Source organism: Mesocricetus auratus, unplaced genomic scaffold (genome assembly GCF_017639785.1).
Source record: "Mesocricetus auratus isolate SY011 unplaced genomic scaffold, BCM_Maur_2.0 Super-Scaffold_100006, whole genome shotgun sequence".
Classification (NCBI taxonomy): Eukaryota; Metazoa; Chordata; class Mammalia; order Rodentia; family Cricetidae; genus Mesocricetus; species Mesocricetus auratus.
Window position 1 is genome coordinate 69,902,193 of NW_024429190.1, and position 18,019 is coordinate 69,920,211.

The window sequence follows — 18,019 nt, forward strand, 5'->3', positions numbered from 1 at the left end:
CTGTCAAGAGCACTGGCTGCTCTTGCAGAAAACTGGGGTTCACTTCCCAGCGCCCACACGGCAGCTCACGATCACCTGTAACTCCAGTTCCAGGGAATCCAACGTCCTTTCCGGCCTCTTTGGGAACCAGGCATACACACGATGCATGTACATATATGCAGTCAAACACTCAATGCTCATAATAGTAAGAACAAAACTCTTTTTTAAAAAGGATGTGGGGGGGACTCATTTGTTCTTTTGTGAGTGTTCTGGCATTTGTGACTGCTTCTTTCAGCTCTGAACTGATTTTCTACCCTGGTGCTGGATTAGTAGATAAAACATAAGACATCTCTGATAGTGGCTGAGGCTGAGGTGTCACTGGCTTCTCTGTCCAAATACATCTGGTTTTCCCGTGATCATCAGCTGTCCGTGAATGTCTGTTGCAATGTCTCATGAATTAGTATGTGGTCAAGTGGGAGGAAGTTGGACTGGGAAGGATCCCGGGAGGGGCTGCCAAGCCTCATTTCCCTACCTTGTGGTTGCAGCTGCCACATTGTGCCAACCCTGCTTCTGGTCACCACTGGCGTTAGGCACAGTTGTGGCAAAAGGGGTTTCTAAACTGGAACTATGATTACAGAAATATAGGTGGTTTGATCCTGTGCATGTGGACAGGGGTTTGAGGCTTGGATTTTTCTCCAATTCAGATGGCCAGCGTAGTTCTTATTTTTGCCAGTGTTAATTCGATTATTCCCATTTTTGACTTTCACTTTCACTACTTGGATAATAGTAGTTCTGATAAGCCACTTGGCAGTGGGAGTGTTTAATGGCAGCTACTGGGACCAGTGCCCAAGCCTTATACTAATTCTGGTCTTTTGTTCACGCTGGGTCAGTTAACTTTCTCTTCAGAAAGCAGGAAGTACAGCGAGGGTCTCCTGCTGAGCCATATCATCTTTTGGGCCTTAAGTTCAGTGTGATCTTTCCCTGTAATCATATTCCCAGAGGCGGTCAGGAATAGTAGTCCCCCTCATAGATCTCCGAACTTTTAATCAGTTAATCTGAGTGTTGCAGGGGAACGGAATGCCTCCTCATTCGCTGAGCATCACCCAACCCTTAGTGCCTTGTGCATTAAGTTGGAACCTGTGATGTCACATGTATTTCAGCAACCATTTTTAGAGCTGACAGGGTTTTTATAGAGTTATTGTCTGTAGAGAAGTTTCCCAGTGTTCTGTTGGATCCCCCATGGTTATTCAGGCACATTATCTGGTAATAATGAAAAAATAAAAATACCTCTGTAGGTTCAGGTGGCAAAGGAGGGCGGAGGGCACTGTGGGAACATTCTGGGAAGACACAGCTTGTTTCCCATTAGCTGATCAAGACAAGAAAGCCTGCATTTACAGTCACCCAGCAGTAGCACACGCTGAAAACGTAGTGCAGCCTCTTGGGTCTGCCTCCCTACGTCCCTTGTCCCTGCGTGAATACTTTGTGCCTGCTTTTCCTGCTGCTTCCCTCCCACCCTTCTCCTCCGAGTGTTATAAAGCGTGTAAGCATCCCGGGAATGCACACATGGGCCTATCGTTCCCAAACATGGGACTTCGCTCTCCTCAGCACTTTGAGGATTTGTCAGGCTCTTGCAGGCGCTCGTCCCCCAGACTCCAGTAGGATGGCTCTGAGCTCTGGAAACAGAAGAAACAGCTTTTTGTTGTTGTTAATTCTTGGCTTCCAGTTAGATTGGACTTCTCGAGTTTAAACGGACTTTTTGAACAGCATTAGGTTTGGAAGGAAACTTTTGCCCCCGAGTCTGTGTTTTTTTTGGGTTAGCACACTGGGCAGTTATTTGCCCATGGGCTATTTTATTAATGCTCCCCGCTCTTGGATCTGGGGTTGGAAGCCACTGCTGGGGCTCAGTACCCTTGGGTGCTCCTGGCTGAGGTCTGCCTTCCACCGGTGTCTTTTCTAGTTGATGTTGAAAAATCTAATTTTGGATGGAATGAAGCCAGCAAACAGCTGGGTCTGAGGAAAGGCGATTACCATCCATTCAGCTGCAGGTCGGGCGTAAAGAAGACAGAGTAGAGACTAGTGTGGTGTTTTCAGGCCCCCTTAGGCTTTACCAGCATCTGAGCTCTGCTTCAGTCTGTGTGGTGAAGGGTGAGCCACAGCCGGGGCGTTGATTCGTGGGTGCTCTGCCTCTTTTCCTGGTTGATCGTGGGTGCTCTGCCTCTTTTCCTGGTTGATCCTGGGTGCTCTGCCTCTTTTCCTGGTTGATCGTGGGTGCTCTGCCTCTTTTCCTGGTTGATCCTGGGTGCTCTGCCTCTTTTCCTGGTTGATCGTGGGTGCTCTGCCTCTTTTCCTGGTTGATCCTGGGTGCTCTGCCTCTTTTCCTGGTTGATCCTGGGTGCTCTGCCTCTTTTCCTGGCCCTGTGCTAGGGGAGAAGCCAGGTATACCCAGCTCTCATCTCAGAGAACTACCGCACTGGAGGCAGGCCTGGGTGAGCTCTAGCTGGAGAAGGCTGGGAAGAGGGACGCCTGGGAAGGCTTGTAGAGGCAGAGACTAGCTGTAGGTTGCAGCAGTGCTGTTAGTGAGAGGGCAAGGCAGGAGATGTTTGGTCGAAAAGAAAGGTGTGTGGAGCAATGCTTGAGGCATTACATCTGACCACAGATGGGGAAGCCAGCTAGGTAGGAGGACGTAAGAAGCCCCCCACCCCCACCAAGTCAGAGTAGAGGGGAAGGTGGAAGGGGTCAAATGCGGACTCTGTTTTTCTCCACAGGGCCTATATAGATGTGTGCAGATTTTATCAGATGCACACCCATCCCACCCCCGAGACCTGTGAAAACATAACTCATTCCTTTCCTGAAAACCTTCTAAAAGAAAAAGTTACTTAGAAGTCACCCTTGGGGGATGGAGAGATGGCCCAGCTGTTCAAGTCTCACAACCAAAAGCAGAAGATTAGCTGGCACTTGGAATTGGTGCTGTCGCTCGGAGCTCTTTAGGGTGCTCCCGCGGCTGGCATTTACCACTGGTCAACCTGGCTCTGTGACCTGGGAGCAGGCCCTGGACACCCCTTCTCAGCCCCAGCTGGGCTTCGAAGAGAAACCAACACTGTTTTCTTCCCAACATCCCCGCTTCTCTCCAGCTCGTTGTGCTGTGTGTGTGGAACAGTTTCCCTAGGAATTTGCTTGGCTCCAGCCTTTGGATTTCATGGTACAGATGACAAGCACATTTGCAAACGCTGTCCAAATCACCCTAAAGAATGTGACCCTCATGGTAATGAGAAGCTTGAGACGTTTTATATTTTGAAAGTCGGCCCAGCGATGCCTCGTCTGTCTTGAAAGGATTCCATGTGGGCTTCATAGTTGTGGTTTGGGTCAGTAATTCACATTCCCCTGCTTTCCCTCTAACTTGGGAACCGAGCGTCGTTCTCCCATCTTCACTCCAGGCTCTCTTAAGAGAGCGTGAGACTAGCTCAGTTCTGTCTGCATTGTAGTTGATGGGGCGCGCGTTTGCCGAAATGGTCGCTTAGAGTACTTAGGGGAAAACGTGCTCTTGCCCGGGGCAGTTTGTGAGGTTAGGTTTCTTCAGGTACTGGGAGGTGGCTTAGTCACATTTTACAAGGGAATCTGCATTTTCTCCTCAGCTGGTTGTCATCTGTACTCTGGAAACAGATCCATCAAACAGAAACTCCCTAAAAGGAAAAGGCTCCTCTCCCCTCCCCCCACGAGGGCGTTTTCTCAGGAGGAGACAGCAAAGGAATGTGCCCTACTTTTCTACACTTCCATTCATGCTGTCCCAGGGCTATGTCTAGGCTTCACTTGAAGTTGTGCATAGGTCCTTTTAGGATTTATGTCAGTCATTTCTGCCTCCTCTCATCAGACCTGCCCAGAGAGTTCTGGTTTTCACTGAATATATAGCCCACACTTGACTCCATTGGAGTCAACTGCTTAATTAGTATTCAAGAATACTTGGTGACTGTACATATCTCTACATATGGTAGGTAGGCTGGCAAATTTTCTTGAAGTCTGAGTAATTACATGAGTTGCAAAGTTGCAAAGCATCCCTTATTTTCAACTGTCTTACTGAGGCGGGCTTTCCCACTGCTGCCTTGGGTTACGGGTCCTGTTTCCTCACCCGCAGATCCTTGGCACTTAGCAACAGCCTGCACACGATAGGACTTAGCAAACTCATGGTACCTCTGTGGCTGATTGACTAGCACCCACCTGTCCCCTTAGGCCGACACATTCAACAGGTTGGGGACGCTTTGCATCACCCCTTAGTGTTGAGCACGGTGTCTAGCACAGATCACTCATCAGGGTAAACAGTGCAGGATGAATGAAGATCAATAAAGATTCGTTCTGATCCCTGGCAACAGATAACCAGCTCACACATGAGCTTGAAGATCTCTCTCTCTCTCTCTCTCTCTCTCTCTCTCTCTCTCTCTCTCTCTCTCTCTCTCTCTCTCTCTCTCTCTGTTCCCCCCCCCCCATTGGTTGTAGTTTCTCAAGATGACTGAGAGACTCCAAGCTGTCTTGATCTGGCAACCAGAACTGTGTTCCCTGGAGTTTCTCCCATGTTGCCCTTCCTCAAGTGACAGGTGTGGACTTGGGTATCTCTTATTTCCAGACAAAGGAAACCTTAGAATTGGAGGTAGATAGGACCGGAGACAGAGGGCCCTTTGGCTGAATTAAATCACATGACTTTACAGCTGGATTCCTATGGTTTACTGTGCACAAACAGACTATGGCAAAAATGCAGTCACTTTATCTTGTACGCAAAAATCTCCAGTTTGCTCTCTGCACACAAATTATATCACAAATAAAACTTTTATGTAAGAGGAGGAAACCGTTCTTGACCTTAAAGGTACAAACTTATCTTGCTTTCATAATTTTAATTTGTTTTAATTATAACAAAACATCACTGGCAATACACTCTCTTGCTTCGCCCACTGTTAAGGGTCAGTGGGTATGGGCAGCTCCGATAACCACTGTTTGGTTTTAGAGTAGAGTAGGGAGACACCACTTGGAGTGTGGAGAATAGAGTCCATCTGGGCACATCGAGCTCGTTAATTCTGAGAGTCTGGGATGGATTAAAATAGAAGCAGAAGTGAGGGTGGGGAATGCAGAACGGCTCCCAGCCTTGGAGCCGTTGATGCCTCTAAACACTGGTTCTGCAAACAGGAATGCATCTTCCATGTTCCTCCAGCTTTGTAACAGAACTTCCTCTCTGAAGGTGGATTGTCTCCAGGCCGGGGTCTTCAGCCTCTCTCCTACCTTCTTCTTGTTCACTCTGCTCTTCTGGGGTTGTTTTAATTCATTGTTTAGTCCAAGAGCTTTTCTCCTGCAGTGTCTACCAGCCATCATGGAACTAATTCATTTCAGATTTTAGAGTTGGAGCTGTCTCTCCCTCCCGCCTCACGTGGGAAAGGAAGCTCTTGCTTCCATTAAATGCAACCCTGCCAAGTACTGCATTTTTATTGGTGGCAGAACAAAAGCAGAAAGCAAGTAGGAAAAAAGGCTGGGGTCCAAACCTAGGTCTGTCCAAAAAGAATGTGTGTGAACACCTGGTTCTGAGCATCTCTAAAGTGTGTCCCACAGGTCCATGCTGCAGAGCAGGATGACAAAGCCCAGGCCTGACAGCCAGATGGAAGGATGCACAGGGCAGGGTGTGGGACCCAGTTTAGAGAGCCATTCAGAACTAGGTGTTGACACACAGTTTTTGTGGTTTTTGCTTGTTGTTTTTTTGAGACAGGATTTCTCTGTGTAGCCCTGGCTGGCCTGGAATTCATTCTGTGAATCAGGCTGACCTTGAATTCAGAGATCCGCCTGCCTCTGCCTCCCAAGTGCTGGGATTAAAGCTGTGCACCACTACCACCCGACTTTGACACACATTCTTATATATGCTGTCTTATAATTGTTTCAATCATGAAGCCAGCTGGGCATCTCTTAGAGACTTTAAGGTTTAAACTCAGGGTATACACTCTTGGACACACGTAGCTTTCACCCGGAAATGCTCCTGCAAGCTGTGTACTTGTCTCACTGGTGTATCCAGGGGACCTCCAATGGTGCCCCAAATTTCTGCAGCTGCAAGTTACTCCTCCCTTCCCCATGTCCCTGTTCAGATGGTGTTTATCACTTTATCTTCAATAGTATTATATCTTCAATAGTATTAGTATGACCTATCTACACTGAGACTTCTTAGAGCTGGGAACAGTGTTTATCAATAATAAAAACAAAAATAACACTTCTATGCTAGTGATTTTAGTAGCATTTTTAGGTGAACAAATAATTACATCCAAGAAGACATGTTTCAAAAAGAGAAAAATGAAATAGTCAAATTAGAACCCGGCTGTTTTGTGTGCTCTCTTTAGGTCACAGCTCTGTTAAGGATGGAGTGGACTGCGGAATTCACCCAGTAACAAATCTTTACCAGCTAGATTAGCAAGGGGCGTGTTAAATAATTAAGGTCTTCTAGGCACTTACTTAGTGGCTTCATGTTGTAACTTATGTTTCCAAAATGGTTAAAACAAAGCCTTCTATTATAGGCTTCATGCGCCATGACTGCAGAAATCAAAGTGTGTTGATTTCACCAGGGCAGTGAAAATATACTGGTTGCCCATTCCAATTCTCAATTTCCGTCCTTAGGATTGCCAAGAACTAGGGTTTTAGAGAATTTTTGCTGTTGTCATCTTAACATATCGGATGTCTATAGTAGCTGAAGGCATTACAGTGTCCAAGGCTGTTTGGCAGTATCATAGATCAGCCCGCACTATCGAAGGCTAAGTGCAAGGCCAATGGCTGTAGATGCTGACTTCTTGCATTCAAACTCCTGTCTCTCAGCCTCAAATAGCTGTGCAGCCTTGGGTAAATTCCTAATTTCTGTGCCTCTGTTTCCTCACTTATGAGTTGAACTTGGATGATAGCAGCTATTTTATGTAGTTAAGAAAAACAGCATCAGGTCAGGCAGTGGTGGCGCAAACCTTTAATTGTAGCACTCAGAAGACAGAGGCAGGTGGATCTGTGAGTTCGAGGCCAATCTGGTCTACAGAGTGAGTTCCAGGACAGCCAGGGCTATACAGAGAGAAACCTTGTTTGGAAAAAAAATGGGAGGGAGGGACAGACATTGACAGAGCAGCATCAGTTTGTTTCTGTTTAAAGCACATCTGGAACTATGATATGTTAGTTGTTATAATGGCCAGAAAATATCAGAAGTTTCTCCTTATTGGAAAGGACAATGCTTACTCGAAACATTCTCCAGGTTTCCTAGTAAAGATAATTTTGGTGGTAACATTTCCTTGGAGCCTGTAAGGCATGGTCATGTCAATATTAGAGATATGAGGTCCTTGTAGGTGAAAGGAAATGGGAATCGCTATTCTCCAATGGGAAGATACCTGGGTTTGTTCCAGGCTCCGAAAGTGACTCATCCAGGTGTCAAGCACTTCCTGGTGAGATTGAGATCAAGTAAGAATGGAAATCTGGACAGCCTTGAGATACAGGGAGTTTGGAGGGAACCTGTGGATACTGAGACTCCTTTAGCATCGAAGTAGAAAGGAAGGGTTAAGGAGATAAAATCAAGCCACAGAAGCCGGGGCGGCTTGAGAGAGCAAGGAGTTAGCACTGAGGAGACTTGAGAATTGAGGAGGGGACCTCTCGCAGGTAACTCACTGATAGAAACAGGGAACTCTGGGAAAGGGCAAGTTAGGAGAATTGTATCAGTTTGCAGTACAGATAGGAAAAGCCAAGAGAACTACCAGAAGCCAGGCAAACAGTGGGGTAGTGTAGATGAAATTTAGGAGTCGTCTCCGGACGTGTGAAAGTGTTGACCATGTGGAAATGTATGTAGTTCTTTGAAACTTGGAGCACTAGACTCAGAAGAGACTGCATTTCTTGGACTGTGAATTCTAAGATGAGTGTCATGAGTAGGACTTCATTTTAGTTGTCGTATGAGTCACCAGGTGAGTTTCTCAGCTGGCCCTTTAGTCACTCTGTTCCTGAGCTGGGTAAAGAACTTCCTGTTTCCGTTTTGCTCACCACACACTGATGGACAGTGACTCTAACACTGGGAAGAATTTGGCTTAAATTATAAAATTTAAAGGAGTGTTTAAAACCTTAATATATTCCACAAGACACTCTAAGGACAAAGGACTTAGCTTTAAATTTCAATAATTTCAAGACCAGAATGTTTTATAACCCTACATTTCATGTGTGGTTTTCAATGGGTTTAAAAATACTCGGTGGGTATGTGGGTGGTTTCTTGTGTTTTGGGTAACAGTGAGAATATGAGCTGCTGAGCTTTGGATTCTGGGATGGGAGCTATAATTACTAACCAGTGCCTTCCTGGGATTAGTTTACGGGTGGATATTGGTATCTAAAAATCCAGCAAGCCAGAATCCATAGCATCAAGCCCTGATTTTCCCCTGGAAGTTAAAATTGTGACTGGCAGTAGAGGGAGCCTAAGCTTGTATCTTTGCTGGCCTTTTTCCTCTTGGTGACCATTCACATGTGTGACAGAACAGAAGTGAAGGTTGGTGTAGTGGCTTCTCCAAGCCTAGTGCCCAGCAGCCACCACACAGCTGCTATGGAAACATTTCTAAATATAATCTAGGACTGACTTCATGTGCTCCTCCCCCACGACTCGGCGGATGTGGTAAACACCCTAAAAATACCTATGTGCTGAACTTTTGAGGTATCAGAAAGGAAGGGGCAGGAAGGCCCAAGGACTGGACGAGAGGTCCGGCACTGTCGGAAGGCTCCCGCATCCTCCAGGGCCGTTGCCCACTGGGCGGGCCTGTCTGCAGAACTGTTTGGTGTGCTGTGGTCCATGTCGTTCCACTCAAAGCTAAGAGCTTGCTCTCCAGTCTTGTATTTACTGTTGGCAGGTTTCAAGGAAACTATTCATAGAATGACATCTGTTCCTTAGCCCATTGGCTTCAAACCTGCAGCTGCTACCATACAGGCAAGGACTTGAGCTTCAGTTGATTTCATAAAATCAGAATTTTAGAGCTGGTGTGTTCCCAGTCCAGTGTTCACAAAACCATCACCATCTGTAAGTCCTAGTCTGAAGGAGTCACGTTTCTATGCTCATGTAGTAACCATAGAAGTTTGAGAATGGAACCTGCTCTGGTTACTAAGCAGGCTATTGGTTATTGTTTTCACACTCATGATCCCATAATATAAAAGAGGAATACAAAAATCTTTAAATCATCCACTAAGTGATTGTGCAAAGCCTTTTCTGTTTTTGCTTTAAAAAAAAAATCTGTGAGTCTGAAGAAGTAGCTTATATGTTTGGTGAAGTCCCTGTCGAACAAACATGACGACCTGAGCACCTGCATACAAATCCAGGTGTGTTGATGTGTGCTGGTAACTACAGGGCTGGTGGCGGAGACAGCTGGGTTCCTGACATTCACTGGCCAGACAACCCAGCCTGTCTGATGAGCTTCAGGTTCAGTGAGAGACCCTGTATGGGTGTTAATGAATCAGTAAGTCAAACAATGAGGTTTGTTTCTTCAACAAATTCAGTGAGCACAAGGTCTTGTTGGTGATGTGACTGGAACACCAGCCATCCTGTCTCCCAGAAGGCTTTGCGTGTTTGTTCAGCTTCCAGACTTGAAAAGCATAACTGAGATATATAAGTGGTTGACCATTGGCAAGTTCTGTTTCTCAGGAAAGCCTTCATAGTTGGTTTCCAATGTCCATGGATAGGCTCAAAGTCGAGGATATGGTCAGCACTATCATCTAGGACAGATGAGTTTCTTAACTCCTATGCCTCCCCCCCCCCAGTCCCTACCTGTCTGTCCACTCTGAGGAGGTCCGGTGCGGACACCAGGACATCTCTATGTCACAAGAGTCATGGGAGGAACATCTGGTGATGTAGTTCATGGTCTCTCCAACATTTCTCCTCTTAAATTCCAGAATGAAGAACTTCGGAACTTATCGCTTTCTGGCCATGTTGGATTTGACAGTCTCCCTGACCAGCTGGTCAACAAATCCACTTCTCAAGGATTCTGTTTCAACATCCTGTGCGTGGGTAAGTGAAGGTGTCCCCTCTTGCACAGAAGGGGACGTGTTTCTGGGACAGGAGGATGAGATGAAAGCGTATTCCCCATTTCCTCCAGCTAGCAGGGTAATAACTGCTTGCCCTGTGTGGCACCGTTATGAAGATTCAGAGCTGTATTTGGTAAGTGCTCTGTAGTTTTGTGGTACTACTCAACTTGTCTTCATTTCTGTCATGTGGCCGTGCAACTGGCCAGTCTTATCTTGTTATGAAAGCATTTATTGTCGTTTTTCATGGAGAGAGGAGGCACTGGACCATAACTAGGCTACAGGAAGTTGAAAGAGCTCAGGTGTGCACTAGTAAAACATTCAGAAGCCTTTAAGCCCTGGTTCTCAATCTGTGGGTCTCAACCCCTTTGGGGGGTGAGTCACATCAGATATTTACATTACAATCTATAGCTGTGGCAAAATTACAGTTATGAAGTAGCAGTGAAAATAATGTTATGGTTGGGGGTCACCACACATGAGGAACTGTGTTAAAGGGTCACAGCATTAGGAAGGCTGAGAACTGCTGCTTTAAGCGATGTGTCCCTAGAGTCCCGGCCCCCTGACTTCTGTGACCAGCGATCTCCTGGAAGCCTTGTGAAGACACAGCCAGTCAGGAAGAGTTAAAATGACTCTGACACCTCAGTGAACTTTTGCTCTCAGGACAAAAGCAAACAAAACAGCCAGACTTTGGATCTGACCTGCTCTCCTTAAATCGGATCTAAATTTGACCTTCATTTCATTCCTTGTAGACAAATCCAAAGAGATCTGACTCACACCCTCAGTGTGTTTCATTGAGCTCCTCTCCAACACCCGCAGTGGTCACCGCTGGCGTGGGGGTGGGATGCTGTTCCTCACTCGAGCTATACCCTCTCTAAACTAAGAAGAGAAAGGTGCGAAGGGGTGACAAACAAGAAACTCAGAATATAAATCTATTCCCTTGATTAAAAACTGTTCCTGAAACCCCCTCACCGAAGAGCAGGGAGCTCGTTTGTGGTGTGGAGTCCCGTTGCCACAGTCCCCCTTGGTGTCTCCTTCAAGACATTACCCTGAGACAGACAGAAGCCTCTCTGTGTGTGGCCGAGTGAGCCGTCCCCCCCTCTAAACCTGACAGAATGGGTTAGACTGGCTTCCTGGCTAAGTGAACCGAGGTAAAATCAGAAAGGTTTGCCCTCAGTGTGAGAAGCACGCGGGCTCACCCGGAGCAGGAGCAGTTGCGGCGTGGATGCGTTTCTTCTTCGGGGCTGTTACGGGTAGCCAGTGAGTAGGGAGTATGAAAGTCAACAGTGTAGAATGTGACAATTGGCCAGCACTCTGGGCCAGTTTGTTCTCTGGCACTATGTTTTAAACTGTGGCTAAGAGAATGGCAGGAAAGACGTGGCCAAAACAGCCAACTCATGTATGCGTTTGTGTGTGTGTGTGTGTGTGTGTGTGTAAGTGTAAGCCTTTTTAAAAATGTTGAACAGGGCCCTCTTGAGCTCGGTTCTACAGAATGACATAAATGTGTTGTCTTTTGGTGCATGCTCCTTGCAGAGCAGGGCAGTTCTTCATTAGTAGCAATGTGCTGGTTTCGTATTAAAAAGTGTGCTACATTATAGTTCTGGGCCAGTTACTATTCTGACTTCCCTTTCAAGCCTCCCAAATCCCTTTCCAAAACGGTTTCGTGAACTCATCTGAGAGTTGCCCTGTGCTTGCGGCACTGTAGAGGGGAGCTATCCTGGCCAGAGGGCAGGATCTAATGGTGCGTGGCATGCAGCAACTTAGTGATTGACGTAATATGTGCTTGTGACTGAAAAGTTACAAAACTCCTACCTGAATTTGTGTTCTTCACAGATAACCCTGGATGCTTCTAGGAGCTACCCACGTCCTTCTCTCATGAGAAATTAGGCTTGTGACACAACCAATACATTACCTTTCAGTTGTGCAGGCAGAATTCTGCATTGGTCTGTGGGTGGCATTACTTACAGGAACTTTAAGGGAGAATGAATCCCTTGTTTTTTATAATTTCAGAGGATGCCTGCATTCTTGGCTCTTGGATCCTTTCCCTCATCTTCAATGGAAGCAAAGCCTTTCTTTGATTATCATTCTTATAATGGGGAATTCTTTTTCACAGAGAATTAGAGAAATACAATTTAAATGTAGCTAAGATTGCCTTCCCCTTGCCAGACGGTGGTAGCACATACCTGTAATCCCAGCACTCAAAAGGCAAAGGCAGGCAGATGATCTTTGTGGGTTCGAGGTCAGCCTGGTTTACAGAGTGAGTTCTAGGACAGCCAAAGCTACACAGAGAAACCCTGTCTCAAAAGTTAATTAATTAAAATAAAAATTGTCTTCCCCCTACTATAGGTTCAGGAAAATAAAATGATGCATTAAATGATAGAATTAAGAATAATTGGTTCCAGGGTTGGGGGCATGGGCTCATTGAGCAAACACACTTGCTACACAAGTGTGTATACACTTGGTGCACATAGGCTTCTATGATTCCAGTGCATCTCTGTGAGGTGTAGAAGGAAACAAGGAACCTATGGGTCCCCTAGTCTGGCATGCAGTCAGAAAAAAATAGAGACCCTGTCTCAAACAAAGTGGGAAGACCAAGGCTTCCACACATAGGAGCTGTCACTCACTGACACATGGATGTGTGTGTACACACACATTGTGTACACAGACACACACAACACAGTGCCTCCTGGGACGGAAATATGTGGTCAGAACACTGTCCACTTCTGATGTTGCTTGCTGGTAGCTTGTTTGTGTTTATGCTTTTTCTCCCCGCAATTTGGCTTCCAGCAATTACCAGCTTAACAGCTGCGGGAAGGAACAACCCATTCCCTGACACAGATCACTGAACATCACAGATTTTCCTGCGTGTGATGTCACATGCCCAGCCTGGCTGGGAGTGGAGGTCAAAACACAAGTGACTCCCTAAGGAAAGAAAGGCTTTACCAGAAGGGAGAGGGGTGTGGGCCCCCCACACTGGACAGATAAGGACCCCAAGTGCACAGGTGTTTGGGATTTGGTTTACACAAAGGATACACTGTTTAAGTACTTGGAGTTTTTTCACTCCATAGTAAATCTCCATATACTTCCAAAGCAGGGTATGCAATTCTTCATATGTCCCAGATTACCTTTCACTGCAGTTTGGCTGTGGTTTGAGCCTGTCCCCCAAGGGTTCGTGCGCTGGGAGCCTAACGTCTGTGAGAGGCACTTAGATTTTGTCCTCAGAAGGGAGGAGAGTGGTTCTCCTGGGTCTCTGCACCTGACCTTCTGAGAGGGCAGCGAGAGGACTTACACTGACTACTCCTCAGCCCCTGGCTTCCCGTCTGGCCATGAGCTCTCTCCTATGTGTTCCTTGTCGGTGTTCTCGTGCAGTCTACCGTTACTAGGTCCTCATTAGCAACACTGAGGCTGGCACCACACCTTCAGACCTCCCCAAAGCTGAACTAAGCAGACTTGCTCTCTATAAAATTACCGTCTCCGGCCTTTCATTGTAGTAACGAAATAACATTATAGTAACATTAGTCTTTGGGCTGGGCGGTGGTGGCGCACGCCTTTAATCCCAGCACTCGGGAGGCAGAGGCAGGCGGATCTCTGTGAGTTCGAGGCCGGGCTGGACCGACAGCCTCCAAAACTATACAGAGAAACCCTGTCTCGTAAAAAAAAAAAAAAAACAAAAAACAAAAAACAAAAAAACATTAGTCTTTGGATGCAGGCTAGGCATGTCAACATAAATCCTAGCACATCAGAAGCGAGGCTCAGTCAAGCTCTTCACCGCAGGTATTTTATAGCGACAGCAAAAGCAAACTCCTGTTATAAGTTTGTTAGAAAGTGCTCTAGCCAATCAGAATATGTGGAAAGTGAGCACGTGGAGGAGGAGGAGGAGGAACGGGGGAGGAGGAGGAGCAGCCATATTTGACTTGAGTGTCCATGGAAACTCTCCGCTACTTTTCATCCTAACTTGTCTCTTGTGCTTTTTATACATTAAACCACCCACGATATTTGTAGCATTATTTTACTTTTTTCTTTTCTTTTTTCTTTTGTTTTTGATTTCTTGAGACAGAGTCTCACCATGTAGCCCTGGATGTCCTGAAACTCTATGTAGACCTTAGACCAGGCTAACCACGATCTCAGGGATCTGTCTCTACCTCCTGAGTACTAGGATTGAAGGTGTGTGCCACCACAAATACCCCCTCTGCGCCTAGAGCTCTGCTGTAAGCTTTGAAATGCTGCAAAGTCAGTGTCCATCACTGCTTTTCTGAAGATGTCGTTATGTGTTTGATGGGAGCTGGGTCCTGTCCCTAGTAGGCTGTCAGTTAATCAGTGTGGTGGTTTGAATAATTGGTTCCCATAGCCTCATAGGGAGTGGTACTATTAAGAGGAGTGGCCTTGTTGAAGTAGGTGTGGCCTTGTAGGAAGTATGTGCCTAGCTCAGTTCACTTCCTGATGCCTTGGGATCAGGATGCAGAACTCTCAGCTCCGGCTCCAGCACCATATCTGCCTGCATGCTGCCATGTCCCACCGTGATGATAATGGGCTAAACCTCTGATCTATAAGCCAGCCCCTTTATAAGAGTTGCTGTGGTCATGGTGTCTCTTCACAGCAATAGAACCCCGAAGACAATCAGCACGCAAGCAAAGCATGCAAGCAAAACACTCAGACATGTCAAACGAAAATAAATCTTTTTTTTTTTTACAAAGGAGGCAGAAAAAAAAACGACATGTTTTTGCTTTATCGGAACTTCGAGGTATGGACAGAGCTTTGCATTTAGAGTTTAGACTGGAGGTTCAAAAAACTGCACTGAAAATCTCCCCTACGCCAGGTATGGTGGTGTGTGCCTCTAAGCTTCAAGCTTGGGAGGTAGAGGCTCAAGAGTGCAAGTTTGAGGCTTACCTGAACTATATAGTGAGTTTAAGTCCAGCCTAGGCTACAAAGCAAGACCTTGTCAAAACAAGAGATAGCACGTGCCTTGGGTTCTCTGAGTGGCGAAGGTCTGCAGATCTACGTGAGTTCAAGACCAGTCAGGACTACATACTGAGAAACTGTCTCAAAAGACAAGCAAAAGACAGTTGGAGAACAGCAAACCAAGGGCTTGGGGGTGCAGCTAAATGGCAGAGCACTTATATAGCATGAAAAAGGCCCCAGAACTTCAAAAGTCCATGTCCGTTTCCCCCCCCCCCCCTTCTGTGGCCCTCTTTACTCCCTGCTGCCGCTTCCCACACTGCTGCTGCTGTTGCTGTGTCTAATTACAGCTCTTAAAAATGCAGAGCATAGACCTGGAGAGCCACATGCTTGGAAATTTAGGAAAGTGATTTTTTTGTTTGTTTGTTTGGTTTTTTTTGTTTGTTTGTTTTAATCAGTTGATTAACTTCATGCTATAAGTAGGGTCCAGAATGCTAATTGTTCACAATTTCCACCTTAACATAGACAATCATTAAACACGCCATGTCTTTATAAAAAGATGATGGATGGTATTCCCAATTCGCATGCACTTAAGTAACTCTCAGCTAGTAAAAGGACAAAGTAGTTGCAGTCTCAGGTAGCCTAGACTCCTTGCCTTGTAAATGGGAGTTTTATTGCTGTCCTCAGGGAAACATGGAGAGAAGTGGGTCACTCTGCGGTGGGAATTTCTGGGATGAGGGCATTGCTTGCCTCTTTGCTGATGTCCTGCAAGCACAGTTTCCTGGGAACCAAATGGTCCCTGTGCAACACGTGCTCACAGTGGTATGGACACTGCCACCAGCGGACTGCCCAGCCCAGTCCAAGTCTCTTAAGGGGAGAATGCCCTTTCTTATCTGTGTCTATCACATACATAACAGTTTTGGTTTGCTCATGGCTAATTGGGGAGGACCATGGTCTGGGGAAGGGCTCCTTGTGAAGAAGCAGAAGTTTGTCTTATGTTATTTTTATACTGGTGTGTGTGTGTGTGTGTGTGTGTGTGTGTGTGTGTGTGTGTGTGTGTTCTATGCACAAGAAGATGCATATTTGAGAAAGTAAGGAAGACCAAACTCACTCTCAATCCGGCCAGACGCAGAGCCATCTGGAATGACATCCAGGCAATAACTGAGGTGCAAGCTACCAGAATTTGTTTTCGTTCACCCTGTCATCCCCACACCTAGACTCATTAGCGTAGTAAGCACTCAAATACTAGCTCTGTAACTCAGTTTCTGGTGTCTTGCTTTTCTGTATCATCCGTTCTCTTCTCCTGTATTCCCAGCTAGTGCTCCGTCTCCACCGCGGCTTCCGTGTTCCCAGCCTCCCCTCCCCCCCTTGTTATTTCAGCACATTTCCTTCTCTCTGCATGCCTTCCCGTTCTCGTGCCATGACGACGTGCTGATGGTCTCTTATTCAGAGATGTACTACTTGAGTCTCATATGCAGCCCTGCAGCAGCCAGACCTCTGTGGTTGCCTTCGGGCCAGAGGCCAAGCTGTAGTCCAGTCTTCTGTGGTCACTCACGAGGTCACAGAAGGTGTGGCCTCGCTCATGAGAAGGGTGTGACTATGGTAGGCGCTTCAAATGCTGTTCCCATAGCACACCCTTAAATTTGAGTCCGGTTGGTATTTGGTTACGTTCTACACCAGATCCTGAGATATGAGAGAACACCGGATCAGCCTACTTCATTGTTGTATTCCTAGAACTTGGCACAGAGCTGGGTACATAGTAGGCACTGGAAAAGTACTGGCTAAAGAGGGAGGAACTTCTAGGATCTTAGATATGTCAGGGGCTCAGTGGGAGAGGCTAGAGTAAGGAAGATGCACTCGAGCAACGTTTCATCCTAGAAATGAACCAGCAAATCGATCAGAGCAAGCCACGTCAGGCTGCTCATCAGAAAAAGCCCAGTCAGAGAGCTCCCGCATCCCTTCACATCGTGCTGAGAAGTAGTGATTACAATAATACAAAGGTTCTCATTACTCAGTTTAGTCCACTTAGGGAGAGAGTTGCCTTAAGGCTATAGATTCTAGAATTCCTCTTTTGCCCATGGGCGTTCACCATCTGGGAAGAGGTTGCAGCTTCTCTTCGGGAGGGGGACTTCAGGACCATTGTGAGGTCATGCTCAGGAATTGCTGGGAGCCTGACGTGTGTTGACACATTTAATTGAGTCTAAGGGGACATTAAAAACGTGCACTTTATAGCTAGTGCACGTTGAGTTCTACCTTCTCGGCATAATCCTGTCCACACTCAACCGACATCACCAGCGACAGGCTCGGTTCTCTGTCCCCTAGCTCCGAGACTGAATAGATGAAGTTGTAAGAGAGTTTTGCTTGGTCCTACACTGAAGACTGAGACTCCTCAGTGGATTCATCCTGGCCTCACCTTTGCCGCCGCCCCCCCAGGTTGATACAGTTGTTTTGGTGTCTTTCCCTCTGCTCTGTGCATATGAGGAGCCCAACACAGACCCTTGGCTTGAAATCACTGCAAATCAATAAAGCCATTGCTTCAAGTCCTATTTAGAATAATCATCATAAATATGGCCATGAAATTCATAAACTAGTGTTTGTTATCAGCTGAAGAGAGGAGAGAATGGAGGGGGCAGAGAGAGAGGGAAGAAGAGAGGAAGAGTAGAGATTGACAAAGATGCCTAGCCATAGTTATAACAGAGTCGGAATAAATGTAAACACCGGAACCATATATGCTAGGTTAAAACTCTGGCTCTGCCACTTTACACTGTGACTTTAACCAAGATACTTAGGAGTCTTAGTGCTCTGTCTGCCAAGTGCAGGGAGCTTCAGTGCCTAGGTGTGGGGACAGGTAGTATGAATGAGGACCCTGGGGACCCTCCCCTATCTATCTTCAGTGCCTAGGTGTGGGGACAGGTAGTATGAACGAGGACCCTGGGGACCCCCCCCCTATGGTGGGCCTGACACAATGTAACCACTTAGCAACTTTGGTGGTGATTGTTACCAAAGAGTTGTTCTGATACATTAAATCCACTAATGTATCTTTGCTTAAGTAATAAACTTTACAGACCAGTTCAGGAGAAAAAAAAGGTAGTTTTTTATCCTTGTGGTATACAGAGTG

The 18,019-nt window shown here is 46.4% G+C and overlaps 1 protein-coding gene across 11 annotated transcripts in view; it reads left to right on the forward strand.

Annotated features, from left to right (window-relative positions):
• Septin11 (septin 11) overlaps positions 1–18,019 on the forward strand; it is a 124,440-nt gene that overhangs the window by 33,452 nt on the left and 72,969 nt on the right. For all 11 annotated transcript variants that reach the window (XR_005877834.1, XR_005877832.1, XR_005877833.1 and 8 more), the window contains exon 2: positions 9,880–9,994. Coding sequence is in view for 8 of the 11 variants with exons in the window: in XM_040747434.1 (XP_040603368.1) it covers positions 9,880–9,994 (115 nt within the window). In the remaining 3 variants the exon portion in view is untranslated. The remainder of the gene's footprint in view (positions 1–9,879; positions 9,995–18,019) is intronic.